Raw genomic sequence first — 19,377 nt, forward strand, 5'->3', positions numbered from 1 at the left:
ATAAGACAAGGGGTAATGGATTTAAACTAAAAGAAGGGAGATTCAGGTTAGATGTTCGGAGGTGATTCATTACTCAGAGGGCGGTGAGGCAGTGGCACAGCTGCCCAGAGAAGCTATGGATGCCCCATCCCTGTAGATGCTCAAGGCCAGGTTGGATGTTGCCCTGGGCAGCCTGAGCTGGTGGGGGGCAGCCCTGCCCCCGTGCTAGGGGAGTTGGAACTAGGTGATCCTTAAGGTCCCTTCCAATCAAGACGTTCTGTGATTCTATAACAACAATTGTTAGAAAGGAAGAAGGGGCAGAAGGAATAAGTGTTGGAAAGCAAATCAACTTCTTTCTACTTTGGCATGTATTAAACTATAACTAAGTCAACTAAAAGAAAAATGATAAATTACATTTCCAATTTAATCACTTCCCTCATACACAATTTGAAATCAGGTGCATGAAAATCTCATCAGAGAAGAAAAGCCAGTTTGATCTTCTGTTATGCTCGGCTCTTCTGACACTTCCTTGCTCTCATATTATGATACTCTTTCAACCAGAATCACAATCCAACCATAAATATAACAAGACTGAATTTTGTATACCACTTATGAGCAATTTCTATTCCTACCTCTAAAAAAGAATCATCACTAGTTTCCCCATGGTTTATTGGGAATGGCTTGCGTCCATCTGTGGAAACATAAAGCAGTACTGGTGAATAAATTTATAAAATTAAAATAGAAAAGTTTGAGTTTTTTGCCAATAAAATAAATGAACAGATTTTTTTTGCTCTTCACTTACAAAGATGCTACTTTCTTTTTCTTAAAAGTATCTTTTCTTAAAAGCATCACACAAACACACAAACAACTACTCCCTAATTTCTCCTCCAATTATTACTTTTTAACAGTCATCAATTATGCACATTCTGTTATATTAAAAATACCTGAAGTGATACCTCTACTGGTTTATTTGAAAATGTGAGGCTATGAATTGCAACTTCTTTACTGCTGGGATAGCACTTCAGCTTTTCAAGTGGGAAAGAATGATTTCAATGACACTGGAATTACCCAGACTGACTGCTGTGTATCTGTGATCTTTGACGACCATCATCAGGGACTGAATGACACATGAGAACACTAAACTTCAAAGAACATAAGTGAAACCTTATTCCCATTTAAATTAAACAAATTAACAATTCCAATAAGCCAGGCATTAAGTATTTTCACAACATTAAAAAAACGGTCACTTGCAATATAACAACACTATAGTTCTCAGTATATTTAAAACAATTCTATTCATAGAAATATGTCTGAGGTTACAAATGAAGAGCTAACGCTATGAGAACATTTGTCAGGATATCTTAAGTGTTCTCTAGACCAAATTCCTTTTTGGTTCTGCCCACCTTTTTAAAGATTTCCCTTCCTCACAGATTCCACTGAAATCAATAGTACAACCAAATGGCATTTTTCATAACTGAAAATAGATTTTATGTTAATTTGTTTTTATATTTAGAATCACAAACACCCTCTTGTTCATATAAAATCCAGAACTGAAGATATAACAATACAGATTCCTCTGAACATGCCAAGGAAACAAACTGAATGCCCAGTATGGTTGCAAGCTAAATTTAATTACATTTTTTACATACAACTTGGCAGAATAACATTTTAATTTCATCTGCCTATAAATAACATGTCTTCTATGGCAAAAACATCAGAAGCATTTAGCATTCATGTGGTTTCCCAGCATCTTCTGACTGCCAAAGCCCACATGCTGGCCACAGTGACTGAAACCAGTGAATGAACCTAAAAAACTTTCTCCCATTTTCCTACTTAATTATTTTTTGCTTTCTTCTGCTAGTTCAGAGAGATGTTACTTTATGAACTTGGGAACTTGTTACTTTAAGAACTAGGAAAATAGTACTAGCATACAGTTGAACTAAACTAAACCAAATGCCCATTTGGGTTTTGTTTGTTTGTTTGTTTTCATTGAATAAAAAATTGAAGTGTCTTTTATCTTGTATCACTCTTATAGAATATAGCAAAATATGATAAATATAATAGTGTGCTCTTTGAGTAAATTTATGCACAATGAAAAAGTAATATGGAAGTAGCTGCACACAGCTAAACAAAGCCCATTCATCATGCTTTGAAATTTAAGAGTCAGAACATATTTAGATTACATTACAGTAGTAGTTGCCTCACTATTTGATCTGTAGTACACTGACAGACATCAGTAAAACAGAGGTGTGCATTAATGATCAGTTCGTGACTGATCATTGATATTAACCCACAGATTCACCTTAGGATTAATATAAACATTTCTAACACACTGCTTCTGTCCCAGGTAATAATTAACTGTCACCTGCTAAGGGCATTGCTTACTTAAATGTTGACTGAAAAAAAAAGTAGCAAGCGTTCCCACTATAAAACCCAGGAAAAAATATGTTAAGACCAGTGACTTGCAGTTTTTAAATTCATATCTACTTGATAGTTTTCTGAAGTAGCTGCAGCAAAGCCTCGTTGCCCAGCAACATGTTTTAGATTGGAATCATTAGAGAATATCTGAGCAGAACCTGCTGCTAAACAATCTGAAGAAAGAAAAAATAGCTTTAACCAATTCAGAAAACAGAGATTACTGTTTTGAAGTTAACTAAATTAAGATAGATTAAAAAGTAACCAGCCTATAACAAATGGAGATTATTATCTTCTGGTATTCTATACAATTTCAATGTTAACTGTATCATCCTATTTAATAATACAGCTAACACTTGCAAAGTTGCATCCAATATATTTATTAAGCAATTTAAGGACATAAGTATAACAGTATTTTCAGAAATACACGTTCATCAATTCTTTCTTGCTTCCTGTCTTATCAAATAATAAAAGAAGATCAGAGACAGTCTAATATTGTGTGTCATTTTGTCTTGACAGAGAAGTTGAGAGAAGAAGAATCCAAAAAAAAAGCAGTGGGAAAACAGCTGCAGTCATTTGATAGAAACTCTTCCCACCACCCCCAAACCCTACAATGCAAAAGAACCAAAGCCCTCCATTAAATCAAATACTCTTGTCTCAAACTGATAGCCAACAAGATTACTACTTGTATTTGTCTTTAAACAAACGTAGAGCAGATAAGAAAATGTCCTTACCCAATTCATAGAGATGACCACCTACGTTAACTAATGCAATAAAGTGAAGATCTACTTTTTCATCTATACTTGGTGCCTGCAAAACAAACAAAAACCATATTGCATTCACTAAAACTCATCCCCATATGATTAATGAGAATATATCATAATGTGCAAAACACCTGTCCAAGAGATATGGCAAGTGAAAAGCACATTCTGGATTTGGGCAGAATGGAAGACATCACACTGCAAAACATTATGAAATATAAGGAAGCTTCCTGCAAATACGTGTATTAGTAAGAATCATCTCCCTTAAGTAAGTAGAAGTATTTTCAATTACAGTTTTATATAAAAGCTTTATTTTGCCATTACTGAGTTAGAAGTTGTGTCAACTCGAATACATTAGCACTAAAAATAGATATTCATATAAATAGCAAGTCCTTCAGTAATGCACCTCTCATCACAAAGCAGTACAGGACTGAAAATTCTGAACCTACAGTATTTTAGAACTTATTCACTTAGTCAAAGTGAATGCAAGTCACTTGTAGGACGGATAACCTTTTCTTTCCTTGCAGACAGCAGAAACAGATGAAACTCCCAGGGTACTGCTCACACATCTCTTATGCAGAAAGGAAGGATGAAAAACTGAGAGGGATACAGAGCTGTGTTACACTCAGAGACATCTGGAATTTCAAAGCAGCATCATAGGAATCATCGCTACATATTGAGAATGGACTGAAGTGCACTGACAGCACCAAGTGACATTAAAAAAACATGGTTAGTTGTATCTATCCAGCCCAGTGTTGCCAATCACAGAATAGAAAAGATTTTTCAGAAGAAAAAAAAACAGAGCATGCTCTTCTCTGGCAGCACATTCCCAGTGTCAAGTTTGGTAAGAAGTGTTGTCAGAACCTCTGAGCCAAAAGCTGCACCACCACTGTTACGTTCGATAGCAGCTGATGGTCTTATTACTTCATGAATTTGTCCAGTCTGCTACTGAGCTCCATTCACAATTAAGAAGATACTTTTGAGTGAATGGATAAAAGCACTTCAGTTACTTCTAAAGAAATTATCAAGAATGTGACTTGTATTTCATACATTTTCTCCTCCATCTTTACTCTGATACTTCTGTGAATTTCATAAAGCATCTCAAAAATCTAAATCTGGCAGAAACAGATTACTGTGTAAAATGAGTTGTGGAGAATCTTATGTTTACATCACGTTTTTAAGACCCCATTAAAACTTTCCTTCTTCCTTACGGTCATGAAGAAAGACTTGAAAAGATGACCCAAGCTGCTTGATGAAACCCAAGCAAATGATCAAAACAATACAGCAAAGGACAAGGTGGCACCACAAGTCTTTCAACCGAACAAGAATGCCAAAGAAGACAGAATTACAGAGGAACAGCTTACAGAAATTCCATACAGGAAGTTCAAAAAAGACAAAAAAAAAAAAAAAGAAAGAAAAAAGGTGGGGAACCCTCTCACACACAACCTCCTCCCATCCTCACTGATGTTAACTGTCCTCCATGACCAGTTAATGTACAAAAGACTCTGTTTCACCTCTGTTTCAGAGGGCAGAGAACGTCAGCTTCAGCATGATGTCTATTGTGGAAAGCTACACTTTTGGCCAAGTTTTCAGCTTTTAATAAAGCCTGTGAGAATGCTTAGAAGAAGAGAACATAGCTCTAAAAATTCAGCTTGTATGCTCATCACTAGGTCATAATACAAAAGCAAATATGGCGGATTTTCTCTTGTTTACTCTTCTCAAAGACTACTAATATCAGCTTCAGTTAGGTTTGAGAGCACCTGTTCCTTTGGTTTTTCACACAGAAGCCCATTCAATGTCTAGGAGACAGCAGATTTGTATTATCATATTGAAGAAGAAAAAATAAAAGTCTAAACATGATCAATGTCTAGCTAGGATTCAGAACTGACTTCTAAGACCCAAGATTCACTTTTCAAGTCTTCTGAACAGCTGTACCACTCAGTGAATTAAAAAAAAAAATTACACTTATTTCCCATCCAGAAAAGATAGAGGACATATATCAGCATCTTGGGTAGCTTACAGAAACTTACATTATGACTGTACCCTTAGTATAAGGAACAGGTTGTGATGTCCACTGACTCATATAACCACTCTTCCAATCTACTTCTTTGAAAAAAAAAGGCTGAAAAATAATAACCTGAAGATTTGAATAGAAAAAAAAAGGCTTAGCACTTAAAAGTGATGGTTCTAAGTACACAACAATCCCAATTTGTTCTCAGGGTGTTGAGGTAACTTCTGATAGTAATATAGTGTGACTTCATGGATTCCCAGTCTCTCATACTTCACTGTTTTTAGCACTGTTTTTAGTTACTCAGTAGACAACTTTCCAACCGTTTTGTACTCCTCATTCTCATCATATAATGTATACTATAGCAGCCATTTTCTTTTCTTCCTTCCAACCTCTCTCATTCTCTGTATAATAAAAGCCTTTTCATTACTAAAAGTGTTCCAAATGTCCACAGAGGGGACAGTCAGGGTTTTGGACATCTCTAGAGGTCCCTTCCAGCCCTTACAATATTGCGATTCTGTGATTAAATGACCAATTCCTAATCTCTCATAAGATTTAACAGCCTTCTCTACTAGCCTGAACATTTCAATTCAACAGTAAAATAAACTTCTCAGAGTAGACAGCAATTGTATACACCTCTCAAGCATTACTTCATATAATCAAAACAGTACCCCCGTTTTTCACTAGCAGATTTCTCATCAGTAATTTCTAAAATAACACTTCTTACACTTTCCTACTGTGTCAACCATATCCTTTCCTACCTTCCATCATACCAAGAAGCTCTTTGAGTTCACCTTTCACCATTACATTCTCATTACTTTGCTCACAAACAACATTCTTCATTCTTCTTGTTGCACAAACTTTTAGAAACTTGGTAGTACACTCCTAAGTCAACAAAGCCCCGTCACATCAGCTTCTCTAATAATGCTTCTTTCATCTGCATTTCTTGGGCAAACTCACCAGTGGGGGGAAAAGCAACAAAAAATCTGTCTTGATCTTATGAACGTATTGAGAAACTCCTCACTTCATTATGCTTAAAATTTATTTATAAAAGACCACAATATAAAGCCAGATTCAATGTTACATGAGAGGTTCTTCCAATGGAATCTTTTTATTACTTCTCCTTTCTACTTAAGAAAATGGAGCAAGGCAAGAGGCCTCTCAAACTAATTTAGTACAATGCTTTGTGTTACAGGTAGCAATCAGAAAAATAAACATGGAAAAAAAATAAAAAGCAAACAAAAACTCAACACAATAACACCAATGAAACTTCTTTTTGCATTCAGTCAAGAAAATGACATTGAAAATCTATCAGATTCTGAAAGAAAAGAGGTAAAGACTGATAAGGAAAATAATTTTGCAGAATCTTGAGGAACTGAACTGAATTATTAAGCTAAAAGTAATAATAAGTCTAAGAGAATAAAAACTATAGTAGTTTATGTGTACAATTTCACTCACAATAAATTAGGAGAAGACAAAGAAAAATCTATTCTATGTGATGTTTGTGCAAAAGAACATTAGCATGGTTTAGATCAATAAGTTCTGAAGGGGAAAAAGTTATGCATTTGCATCTGGGTAGATTAGGCATCTGTAATTTCCATTTTGAGGCACAAAGTGCACCTACACTACCTTTAAGCAAATTTACTCTGTGTGTGTGTGATAGGCATTTGAATCCTTGTTGAAAGACTGCAGTTGAAACAATCACCACTGGAATAATGATCACGAATTTCAGAAAGATTATTTCTGATTAATTCTCACAAAACAGTCACATCTCTATTCATGATCAACGTACCACAGAGAGCTTACTGCATTTGAGATGCTCAAGAGCTTCAAAACCAAACATGCACAGCTTACCACAGATAAAGATCCAATGTCTAGATAAAAGACAGGTGCAGAGCAACTGTCTCAAGAATGAGTAAGAAGCTCCTTTCCTAAACATTGTCTAATTTGTTTGTCTAGCATACTGTCCCTCTAAAGCTTATGAATTTTATGTCTCAAGCTGTAGCTACAACATGCAAGTGGGAGGCTAGCTGCAGGACAGCAGCAACTAATTTTGAACGAGAGGATGACAAGAAGGTGAAATTTAGAGATGGGATCTATCAGTGACCAGAGAATCTAGATATAGAATACTTACACAAACAGAAATCTGTCTGTAAATATGTAAGTGAGATGGATTATTCAACAGCGTACAGTTCAAGATGCACTCCTTATATTTTTAAGAAATAAGAATGTTAATCTGACACAGGAATCAAAGGCTGAGCACTCAGGGAGAAAAAAAAGAACAGCTCATGTTTTCTTATTTGAGAAGTGTAAAAAAAGAGAATATGGAGAGATTAGCGTGTTATATAAAAAGGAACAAAATGATCCCAAGGCGAGCAGAGGCACTAGTCTTCAAGAACGGATGAACTGGAAGAGCAAGAGATCATTACAGCTGTTGAGAAAAATTCTATATGAAGTATGTTGTTACTCACAGATTAGAAATTCACCATGTTTACTGCAAATTTATCAGATGTGCACAGAACATTTCAGGATAATGTTTTGAATACTTTTTTTCTACTGTATGTTCTGCAGATATCCGGAGACCTTATCTAAAACATCAAAGGAAAATTACAACTATGGAAGGTGGTTTTATTTAAAGAGCAGAAAAACAGTTTCCTACCACTGACTTCCACTCTTAATTTTGAAACAATTATTTTCTGTCAGTGTTTAGGACTAGAAATGTACTTAAAATTACTTTAGAAAATGTATACAGGATGTCCCCACCACCCCTTAAATTTAAGTCAATTTTTAATAAAAGCAATTCAATCATTTTCTTATAAGCTCTACTAATGCCCAAAATGCTGCCTGCTTTTTGCAAATTATGATGATTTATACAGGGTTCATATCTTTCCAAATATATGTTATAAAGAACTGTAAAGACAAGAAGAACCTTTTAGTTACCAACACATATCACACTATATTATATTCAGTCATAAATTTTTGTATGTAGGACTTAGAATTTTAATCTGCCAAATTGGAGAATCAAGGATCAAAGTGGAGTAAATGAGTATTATTTTAGTGCTATCTTAGAAGCTTGTTTTGCCACATAGAGTTCTTTTGAAGGGCACCTACTTTTTGAATTAAATTACAGTTTGTAAATTATCAGAACGCTCACTGCTAATGGATGAGGAGTTGATTTCAGAAATCTCACGAAGTAAATAAGACTACAGTAGTTAACAGTGTTTCTAGCATAATCATAATATGCTGTAACTTCCATCTTTGGTTACATCATGGTTAATTTAGCATTGAAATGAACTGTAGCCATAGCACAGTATAGAAATACTGTCTATTTTGTGCATGCAATTTTTTTCTACATTTTGAAGATAGATTTGTGCCCTGTAAGTGAAAAAGAGAAAACAACAGGGTAACAGAAAAAAAAAGGAGGAAAAGGAAAAATGCTTTAGCACATTCGATGACTAGTTTTTATTTATTAGAATATCTTCACCTTCAACTAGAAGGTCTGCCTAGAAAGAAACTGGATAAAGAAACAGATGTCAAGTGAGAAAGTACGTGAGCCCCTTGGAATTACATGAAACACTTCATCATATTGAAACACTCAAAAACCATTAAGTAAGACTCAGAATGAAAGAAAAGGAGACTAATTTTAGGATATGAGAACATAAGGCAGATCTCAAACATAGAAGAAATAATGTCATTCAACAAGAAATGAGAAGCCCCTTGCTTTAGCAAATCCAAACGAAAGACCATGAAGATGAGATAAAAAGAAGAAGCTGGATTTGGAGCCTGTGGACAACAACAACAACAAAAAAGGAAAGCCACTTCATGAAGGGCAAGCTTCATCTACACTTTGAAAATGACTTGGCACATGTCCTGAATCAAAAATACTTGAACAGCAAAATATGGAGTGATGTACTCTTGCTGTCCAATATGGGGGAAAGAAAAAAAAAATAAGGAAGAACAAAATCCTAAGAATGGCTGAGAAAGGATCCCAACAAAAATTATAATATGATGCCTTGAAGACTGAAGTATCTGGCAGAATGCCATCTGTGTCAGAGTAAGAAAAGACTGAAGATGGACTACACTTACAACAGAATGAAGCCCAACAGATGGAAGGCGTATCAAGGGCCGCCAACGACGCAGACGGATTGACGGACTGGTAGCTTTTGCAGGACCTACATGATTACGTTTAGCCCAGGAGAGGGATGCAGACTGACACAATTGCGAAGCCTTCGTTCTGCTGTGGCTAACCTGAGGCTGCGATGAGGATGGTGGTGAAGACAGCGAAGACGATGGCGACTACATAAACATTAGAAAAGAACATACTTAGCTCACTTAAACTTGAAGCAACACAGCTAAAAAGGCAACCGCAAAGATGTCCACTATTTATTATAGTGTCCTTTAACTGAATGATTCTAAATAGGTAACAATCAAGACTATGTTGCATTTGAATGAGATGACAAAAGAACACTGAAACTAAGCAAGGACTTGGTTCAAATGTGAGGTTTATCTCCTAATATGATAGAGGTTATTCACACCCAGTGAACTTTGTAGTAAGAACAAGTTAAATTAACTGACTCATTCTAAAGACAGTTGGAAACAAGGAGAAAGGAGATAAAGTAACATCATGGAAGGAATAACTGACAGCAGCAAGAGTTATCAATCTTTTCTATAGTTACAAAAAAATGCAACAACTATTTGGTAATTTGGGAAAGCTATGTTGTGCTCCTCACAGATCTAAAACAAATTGTTTAACTCGTGTGGATAGAGCCCAGAGTTTCTTTACTGTTCCATGTCTAACATAAAAGGAAAGCAAAGAAGAAGGGAATCTTACCGTGGTGAGGTATGCAACTTCCTAAGTTTTTCACCTATTCTTCTAAAATAGCAGGCCAGTGGCAGTATTGCCATTAAGACTCTGGATCCCTTTAGTATCCGTGGAAGCAGTGGGACTATGTTAAACCATTCAAATTGTTACTATTAGAAGAAAGACCACAGAAGTGTTAAAAAACGGCTCTCAGCTGCAACTGACAAAGTTACAGAAATTATATTAAGATCAGAAAGGACCATTGTGATGATTTAGTTTTGATCTTCTGTCCCACACAGGCCACAGGACCAATAAAGTTTTGTTTGGATTAGAACACATTCAACAAAAAAACCTCATACATGCAAACTTAACAATTTATTGACTACCAAAATAAATCTGAGAAAGTCAAAATTTCAAACAATCAGGTTGACACAGGTTGACTACAGAAACAGTAATGGTTTCATATGGTTTAGAAAATACATTAGTATTAAATGATAAAGGTTTCTTTTCTACTCCTGCTGAATGATGCTATGAATATGGAACAGTGGATTACACTAGTCCTTCTGACCGTGATGTCAAATCAGGGGCTCACATCTAGCTGATGATAAACCTCTAGCTTATCACTCATCATTGCTTCATCCTCTGTGCTCATAAAAAAAATCCTCTGTGTCATCTTCATTTTGCTGCACAGACTAGATTCAAACCAGGTAAGACTGCACTGAGCAAGGGATCTAGAGGCCAACAAAAAAGCTATTTTTAAGGCTTTTTTTTTGAAGCCAGCAATAGTGCCGCACCTGTAGGGGCTAACAGCTTGTGGGCAAGCTGCTAAGTGAGCAGAGATGGAGCTGGCGCATTAGCAGCAGAGTTTAAACACCCTACAAATGTGTCATCACCTGCCCTTGGCACCTGGTGATAAGCTTTAAATAATCTCGGAGAGCACAGCAGGTGAGTAACTACTGTTACTACCCACTGAGAATGGGTCAGTGAGCGAGCATAGTCTGCGCCGTCCATACAGTGCTGCAGCTGTGGGTGTGGGAAGTGGGTCAAGTGGTGAGGAACTAGGTGTTGTCCCTCCTTGCTCAGGAAACCAGCTCTCCTCCTGACAGTCTCTGAGACTGCAGGCCTAAACATGTTACCACCAGACAGTGGGCTTATTCCAAGAAAACTGTGGCAACCCAGATGGAGAAACTGCCCAGAAATGTGGCTGTTCAGGTCTCCATCTGCAAGGAATGCCTGAGCCTGCTGCTGCCTGGGGAGGATAGCAGAGATTCCACCTGTGTGAGATGTGAACAGGTGGATGAGCTGCTCAGCCTGATGGTGGATCAAGCAGGAGGTGAGGGAATGTGAGTGGGAGATTCACTGCTGGAGTGACTCACTGGTGTGTCAAAGGGAAGGGTGTGAGGGAGAAACCCCAGAAAAGTGGTTGACCCCCCACCTTGTCACAGTCGGGCAGACCTGACAGATGAGGAGAGTTGGAAAAGAGTCCCAACTTAGTATCACGGGAGCCCCCCTGCCTGCCTACCCTGCTTCCCCAGCTCCCACTAAGCTTGCAGAAATTGCGCTATTGCCAGCACTTGTTCTCATGGGAGACTTCCAACTTCCCTGATATACGCTGGAAATATAATAGAGTGCAGAGGAAGCGGACCAAGAGATTTCTAGAGGGTGTGGAAGATAGCTTCCCTACATAGCTGGTACGAGAGCCTACCAGGGGTTTTGCCCTGCTAGACCTGCTCTTCACTAACACTGAAGGACTACTGGGAGGTGTGAAGGTTGGGAATGTCTTGGGCAAAGCAACCGTGAAATTGTAGAATTCTCTGTTCTAGGAGATGTCAGAAGGGTGACTGGTAAAACTGTTAGCTTGAACTACCAGGGGGCGGACTTCGACCTGTTCAGGATGCTTGTTGCAGGGGTCCCTTGGGAGTCACTCCTGAAGCGTTAAGGGGTCCAGGAAGCCTGGACGCTCCTCAAGATGGAAATCTTAAAGGCACAAGAACAGGCTGTTCCTGAATGCCATACAGCAAGCTGTAGGGGAAGAAGACCAGTGTGGATGAACCAGGAACTGTTGTTGAGACTCCAGAAGAAAAAAAGAGTCTGTGTCCTCTGGAAGAAGGCACAGGCTACTTGGGGAGATTACAAGGAGGTTGCTAAGGTATGCCGGGGGGAAGTTAGGAAGACAAAAGCCCAACTTGAACTCAGATTGGCCACTGCAGTAAAAGAGAATAAGAAATTTTTTTATAAATATATCAACGATAAGAGAAGAACCAGGGAGAATTTCTATCCTTTACTTGATGCAGCTGTCAATGTGACCACTGAGGATAAGGAGAAGGCTGAGGTCCTCAATGCCGCCTTTACACCTGCCTTTAATAGGCAGATCAGTTATCCTCAGGGCACTCTGTGCCTTGATCTGGAAGTCTGGAATGCTACACAGAATACACGGCTGGTCTGGTGATTCAGGTGGAGACGGTTAGAGAGCTCCTCCTCCATCTGGACTGTCACAAGTCCATGGGACTGGATGGGCTGCACCCTCGGGTGCTGAGGGAGCTGGCGGGGGTGATTGCTGAGCCACTTTCTGCCATCCACCTGTGCTCCTGGTTGCCTGGAGAGGTCCCAGAGGATTGGAGGCTTACCGATGTGACTCCCATCTACAAGAAGGGCCATAAGGAAGATCCAGGGAACTACAGGCCTAACAGCCTGACCTCGGTACCAGGGAAAGTCATGGAGCAAATCATCTTGGATGAGATCACATGGCATGTGCATGGTGTCCGGGGGATCAGGCCCAGCCAGCACGGGTTCATGAAAGGCAGGTTGTGCTTGAGCAACCTCATCTCCTTCTATGACTGGGTGACCAGCCTGGTAGATGAGGGAAAAGCTGTTGATGTAGTCTACCTAGACTTCAGCAAAGCCTTTGACATGGTCTCTCACGGTACAGTATCAGTACAGTACAGTAACAGTTTGAACACCATCAATCTTTATATTTAATAGCCCAGAGATGACCAAAATTATGAAATATGTTTTTATGGAGTTTTTGATTTTGTCAACACATTTACCATAATTCCACACTCCTACCATTCTTAATGGTAATGCTTAATTTTTCTTTTGTAGTTAATAATTTTAAAATAATGAGAACATATTAAAAACACCCCTTAACTAAAATGACCCCAAAAGAGATGAGGTAGTTAAAAAAATCATACATATTATATAAATTGAATAAAATATAATTCACATTATAATATAAGGCAAATACTACCAATGGCTTTTCATTTCCAGATGAGTACTCTTCCTCATTTTAACATTCCATTCATGGAAACTTTTTAACTTTTAATTACTATGCTGGTTAATACCCTTGTGAGGTCAATCAGACAAACACTCTCTCCACTGAAAATGTACTTCTGCATTGCAAGACTGAAATTTCAACAGACAGCAAATGGGAATTCTGCCAAAGCAAAGTTAATACTGGATTCTATCTAATTAACAAGGTTATAATAGCCATAAAATTTCATTCTCTGCTTTAATAATAAGCATAAATTAAGCTTTTGTCAGCTGAAGTTATTTGCAACTGAATATTAAAAATACATATATTACAACAGAACTACATGACAGTATTAGTATGAAATTAATGCTAAATATACATCATCAAATAAAGGACACAAAGCAGTATATGTCACATTTAATTTAAAACGTGGAAGACAAATCAGAACCTTGAACATTCTACTCAGACAATACTCATTAACAGCTAGCAAACTGCAGAGAAAAGAAACTAACTTCACAAGATGAAAAAAAATAAAATCACAGGAGCATGCTTTAGTGCTGAAAATCATAACATCTCAGATATTTGAAGTGGTGAAAGAAAAAGCCTGAAATAGAATTCAATGTTATTGTCAGATAAACCAGTAAACACATCAGTAGTCCATAACACAAAAATACATTACTAAGAAATTAAAAGTCCAAAAAGAAGGTTTAGGAAATCAACTTCTGCTCCACTCCGTAACTTATTTCTTTGTATAGCTGCTGATAAAGCTTAGAGCCACTTCGATCTTAAGGTCTCAAGGAAACACATGCTGTAAAGTTTCCAGAGGTCCAAGAACTGTGCAGGTTTAAAAATGCACATATTTAATAATGCTGAGTAGCTCCAGTCCCAGCTCATGCCCAAATCTATCAGACTTTAGAAAGACAGAATTTGTCTGCTCAGTCCAGACAAGTATGTCAGTTCGTGTGTAACGCACTGAAGATCTGACAGGATTGAGCAGGGTTTGCCATTGCAATCATTTCTTTCCAAGTAGAAATATTTATTACTGATTAATTTCCTACTGGTTATGAAAATTTGTCCATCTATGATCTTGAAGTTCAAGGCACTCCTTTAGTGGAAAGCCTATGCATCTTCCTCTTTCAGCCTCTAGGGAGGGATCCTTGTCTGTCAACTGACAAACTATACAGGGACCAGGGCTTTCTTCTTTCCTCCATTTTAAGGTACTACCACTGTGTGGATACAAATCTAGTTGAGCTGGGACAGAGATCAAAGGAGGTCTGACTGCATATCATCATCACTGGAAGCTTTGGAAATAGGAGGAGATAAAATACAGTTAGCCCTGGTCTTTGTTTCCACAATTAGACATATGCACAGCCCAGGGATCAGAGGCCCTGTCATATGTCCTGCACATGCTCAGTTGAGTTGATCTATAAGCACACAACAATTCTGCCCAATAAACTGCTTATAGCCACGTTACATAGTACATGCACAGTAAGCCCTGTAGTAGAGAAGGAGGAATGTTGAGAAGGCACTAAAAAAATGCAACTTTTCCAGCCAAAAGGGCAACATAAGAGTTATCTTAGCTTTAAGTTAAATTCACAAATGATATTTCATATATATCATTTTTCCACCACCTTCTGAGGCCTTCTTTGCTTTGCTTAAGTAACTTGCTCATGATTGGATTAAACACAGTATGTTAAAGAGTCTGTATTGCAATACAATGTGCAATGCAGAGCATGTTTTTCTTTCTTAAAAGTCAATGATCTTAGTATTTTTCCATATCCAAATTAAATCTACACATTACACAGTCTGAAAAGATCCTTCTTCTCTTCCTTCCTTCACTTCTTTAACATCTTTATTAAGCCTGTTTTGGTCGCACTCTTGAAGGATGTTAGTTTCCTCCCAGCTTTTTTAAAAAGATGAACATCCAGAACATTGAAAATAAGCCTGTCAAAGGAAGTATCCCAGAAATAGATGCTTGTCGACCTCTGAGTGGATTATGAGCTCATCTGCAACAGCACACCAACAGAATTCACACAAGCAGGAGATACGAAAACCTCAGATGCAGTGAAGGCCTTATTTCCTAACTAAAACTTCATTATATACAATGCAGTCCTGCACAACATACAAACTGACAGGAAATCAAGGTTCATGATGTTTAGTGTTCAAGGATCTATTATTAGCATTAATACGTATTGAAAGTGTGACTAGTTTTCAAACTGAATTGGACTATACCTGCCAGCTGAACAACTTCTGCACCAGTACATTTAATGAGTGTTTCTGCAACCAATAAGGAGAAAATCTTCACAGTATTCTTTATGTCATTTCAATAAGGGATTAAGATGGACAGTATTCTGAGACTATTACTTATCTAAACATATGGATAAAGACATAGCTTAAATACAAGCAAGACTGCTGAGATCAGAGCACCCAAAAAGCCTTTCCAAAATTAGTTATAATTTATCTGTCTCTCAAGTCCTATATTTTAGTTCTATGGCCTATGTTAGGCAAAAGTCAAGCTAGATTATCACAATGGTGACTTCTGTGATCAAAAATTAGTAGATTTACAAAAAGATCCAAACTTTGGGGAGCTCTGTAAAATCCTGATTAACTATGTTTTTTAAACAGCTTTTACTCTGAAAGATATTTTTTCTTAAAATCAACCAAACAGCACTGTTGCACACCCAAGTACATATTTTTAGTATCCTTCCTAGAGGAAAGCAGCTTGATGCAACATTAGTTGCCTGAGTAATTTTAACCAACCAACTAGTTCCAGCTGTATGAGTATAGTGGTAATTGTCTCAAAGATGATAAGTTCATTCTGCTTTTTTTTTTTTTTTTTCTCCTGCTGGATTAGTGATTGGATAAAGAGAGACAGTTTCTCTGCTGCTTGAGGAAAAAATCTTGAGTGTGAAGTCAACCACTACCTGTCATAAGGAGCCTGCATGGTGCCAGTGAGCAAGAATGCCAAGAACCTGCTACTTACTCTCTCTGATACATATAGTGCAGGAACAGCACCAGAATGATATGAATGATATGGACTGGAGACATGTGAGATGTAAAACCGTAGAAACATTTTGTTACTTTCACTTGTTTCTCATATACTTGCTATTTGAATTCACCAGCTAATTTATGGGTGCGAATATCCTCTATAGCTTTATTTAATCCTAAGAAGCAGAGTTCCTCTTTACAAACTTCACAATTAAGCATAAGGCTCAGAATAACAGTTCAGAGCAATACTGTATTAATAACTTCTTAGTTATTTGCTCAGAACAGTACAGGAAACAGATTGATGCATGTCTCCAAGTCTGACACACAAGTCATACAGGGTAATGCCATGAGTCAAAGCTTAAGCAAATATAATTTCCAAAACCTTTTCACACTACTCTAGTATACTTATTTTTACACTTCTTGCTGCATAAGCTGAAAAAAGAAAAAGCTATAGACAGCATCACTGCCTTTACAGAATGCTAGCATAGACAAAAATCATCTCAGAAGCAATTTGCATAATTGTTTTTATATTCTCCAGAAATGCAAGTGTTTCTTTACAAGACTGTATGGATTATTCAGAAAAAAACACTGAGGAATATGGGCTATTTAAAAAAAAAAAAATCAGTCCCATATGTTCCTGGCAGAAATGAAAGGGAAGCTCCTTTATACTTCTGCTCTATCAATAAATTCTAATCCCACAGGGAGCCAGAGATCTTTGAAAGTTCAAGTTTTACAGCAGTTGAGAACAAAGTTAACGACTGTTAACTGTGATCAAAGTCTAACTTAGCGCATTCCAAGCAAGATTATAGTTTTCAGGACACACTAAACAAGTTTACAGACTACAGTTGGCAGTTACAGTTCAAGTTATGGAAGAAGTCAAGCTGGGGTAGTTTTTTGAGTGCCACCAATTTCAATTCACGTGAAAAACATTCTTGCTCATACTTATGAATGCTGGTGGGCACAACTATTTCTGTTTTTGGTGAACATCTGAGACTAGTTCTTAACTCTGACAGCCAGACACCAGTTTTGTTTTTGAAAAGTTAAAGTTTTTTTTTTTTTTCATAGCAGTCCAATGAGGTGCAAGAATGCTGCTTTCATTTGAGCTGGCAGCTCAAGCGCACCACCTCAATCTTCTCATTTCAGAGCCTCATGTGGCCACGCAGACAGTTCTGGTAGCCAGAGCTGTAAAATGGTAAATATGCATACACAGTATACAAAAAAGAACAAGGAGGAGATGTTACAGAATCAAAGGCTGTGTGTTCTCTGCTTCTAGAGACAGCTGATATATTTTATATTCCAGTTCTGTTCTCTTCTCTCTTACATAATAGCTACTAACTGAAATACTATACATAAAACTTCACTGACTTGGATAGCCTCAATATCCTGTAAGGAAAAAGAAAAAAAAAAAAAAAAAAAAAAAGTAACAGTAGTAACAGTAATCCTAGAGGCTCCTAATTTTCTCCTAAGAATTTACATCACTGATATCAGAAGCTCTTATTATTTTCCAACCAGTATCAAATACATAGGCATTTCAAGTGGCCTTTAAACAAATCAACTTACATTTATTTGTTTGCTTGAAACATTATTCTGGGCTATGCTGGAATAACATTTAAAGAAGTAACCTTTCTAAATACTACAAATCACGTGCTGCTAAGCACTAATGCATTGCTAAAACTTCCCTGTCCAAAATACATTCAGTCTTAAACGTGGGAAGTGTTTCTACATGCCACAAATACCAGAAGACACACAAAAAAGTTTGAATTTTAAATCAAAAAGTGATAAAGAAAGCCATATGTAAGCATTCAGCAATACCTTGATTTTGCACAAACAGGTCATCAATTATGTAACACTGCAACTATTTGAGTATTTGCTGCCTATGTCAGCAAAAGCTGATGCAAGTCTAGTTTGTTAAGCTCCATGAGTTTGCTTCTGGCACTTCTCTGACGCCATTAGCTCCTACAAGACCATAGAACAAGCTGTTTCATGAAGCTGACAGAAGACAGTTAGTTGCATTTTGTTTTTGCTTTCCGAAGGTAACCTGATAATCCAGAACAATTTCAAATTGTCACAGACACGCAGCTGGCCAAAACTTCATACACTATTACCTATACAGGATTTGAACAAGACTTAAGCATGTTAAAGCATTCAGAAAAGCAGACACTAAATACAGACCACTCTCTAAATTTTATTCATTGGCCAAGGGCCAATCAGAATTTTAAAATATATTTCATATGCTATAGTTTGCCTTTTTCTGCACTACAGAACCAAACTGCAGTTGACTGTGAAGTAGTTGATATGGATGTCAGCAACACATGAGTAGAACTTTTTGTTCTTTTACCCACATTATTACAGCCATATATTAAGAAGTTAATTTATTTCAAGTATCACTATAGATAATTTCTAGCTAGAACAGCTTTTCAAAGTTACCATAGCAAATGATCTGGATCTGTGTATATCGTTTCTTGTCCCCTTAGATTATAAGGGGAAATATGCAACTTCTTCAATAACGATCACTGCCAACGGGATGGTTTACATGGATTCTCTAGCATCCATGGATTGCATTCTTTTTATTGTTTTTGAAGAACTGTTATAAGAGGATATCAGAAGTGTTAAGATTTGTGGTAGCTCAAGGTTTCAGCAGTTTCTGAACTGCAGAAGAGGGCACTGCAAGAACAAAAAAGAAACTACTGCTCAGCAAGATGTGACAATATGAGGTCCAGCTTAAAAGACTCTGCAGTTCTCCAAAGAAGCAGATTATCTTCCAATACTTCAAGGGAGGGGGAAGGCTGTTTACAAGGGTGGATAGCAATAAGACAAGGGGGAATGGCCTTAAACTGAGACAGGGGAGGTTTAGGTTAGATATTAGGAGGAAGTTTTTTCACACAGAAGGAGGTGATGCAGTGGAACAGGTTGCCCAGAGAGGTTGTGCTTGCCCCGTTCCTGAAGGCATTTATGGCCAGGCTGGATGTGGCTCTGGGCAGCCTGGTCTGGTGGTTGGCACTCTGCACATAGCAGGAGGGTTGAAAATAGATGATCATTGTGGCCCTTTTCAACCCAGGTCATTCTATGATTCTATAATGTCTTTCATTACCTTCAGACATTTGAGGCATTAAAAACAGAAGTATGTGCCCAACCAAAAAATTAGGAAAAAAACAAAGACTACCCATTAACTACT

At 37.5% G+C, this 19,377-nt stretch overlaps 1 protein-coding gene and 1 long non-coding RNA gene across 2 annotated transcripts in view; both read right to left on the minus strand.

The window, feature by feature from the left end:
• Positions 1–19,377, minus strand: part of UCHL3 (ubiquitin C-terminal hydrolase L3) — a 29,548-nt gene that overhangs the window by 1,740 nt on the left and 8,431 nt on the right. Inside the window, exons 5-6 of the mRNA XM_052705649.1 lie at positions 3,129–3,204; positions 612–670 (exon numbers count right to left, since the gene is read on the minus strand). Of these exons, the coding sequence (XP_052561609.1) occupies positions 612–670; positions 3,129–3,204 (135 nt within the window). The remainder of the gene's footprint in view (positions 1–611; positions 671–3,128; positions 3,205–19,377) is intronic.
• Positions 4,544–12,818, minus strand: LOC128092138 (uncharacterized). The gene is made up of 2 exons (XR_008211653.1): positions 9,995–12,818; positions 4,544–9,459 (listed from the first exon to the last, which is right to left on the minus strand). It is a non-coding gene; the product is annotated as an uncharacterized LOC128092138 (long non-coding RNA).

Source organism: Tympanuchus pallidicinctus, unplaced genomic scaffold, assembly GCF_026119805.1.
Source record: "Tympanuchus pallidicinctus isolate F22 unplaced genomic scaffold, pur_lepc_1.0 scaffold6, whole genome shotgun sequence".
Taxonomy (NCBI): Eukaryota; Metazoa; Chordata; class Aves; order Galliformes; family Phasianidae; genus Tympanuchus; species Tympanuchus pallidicinctus.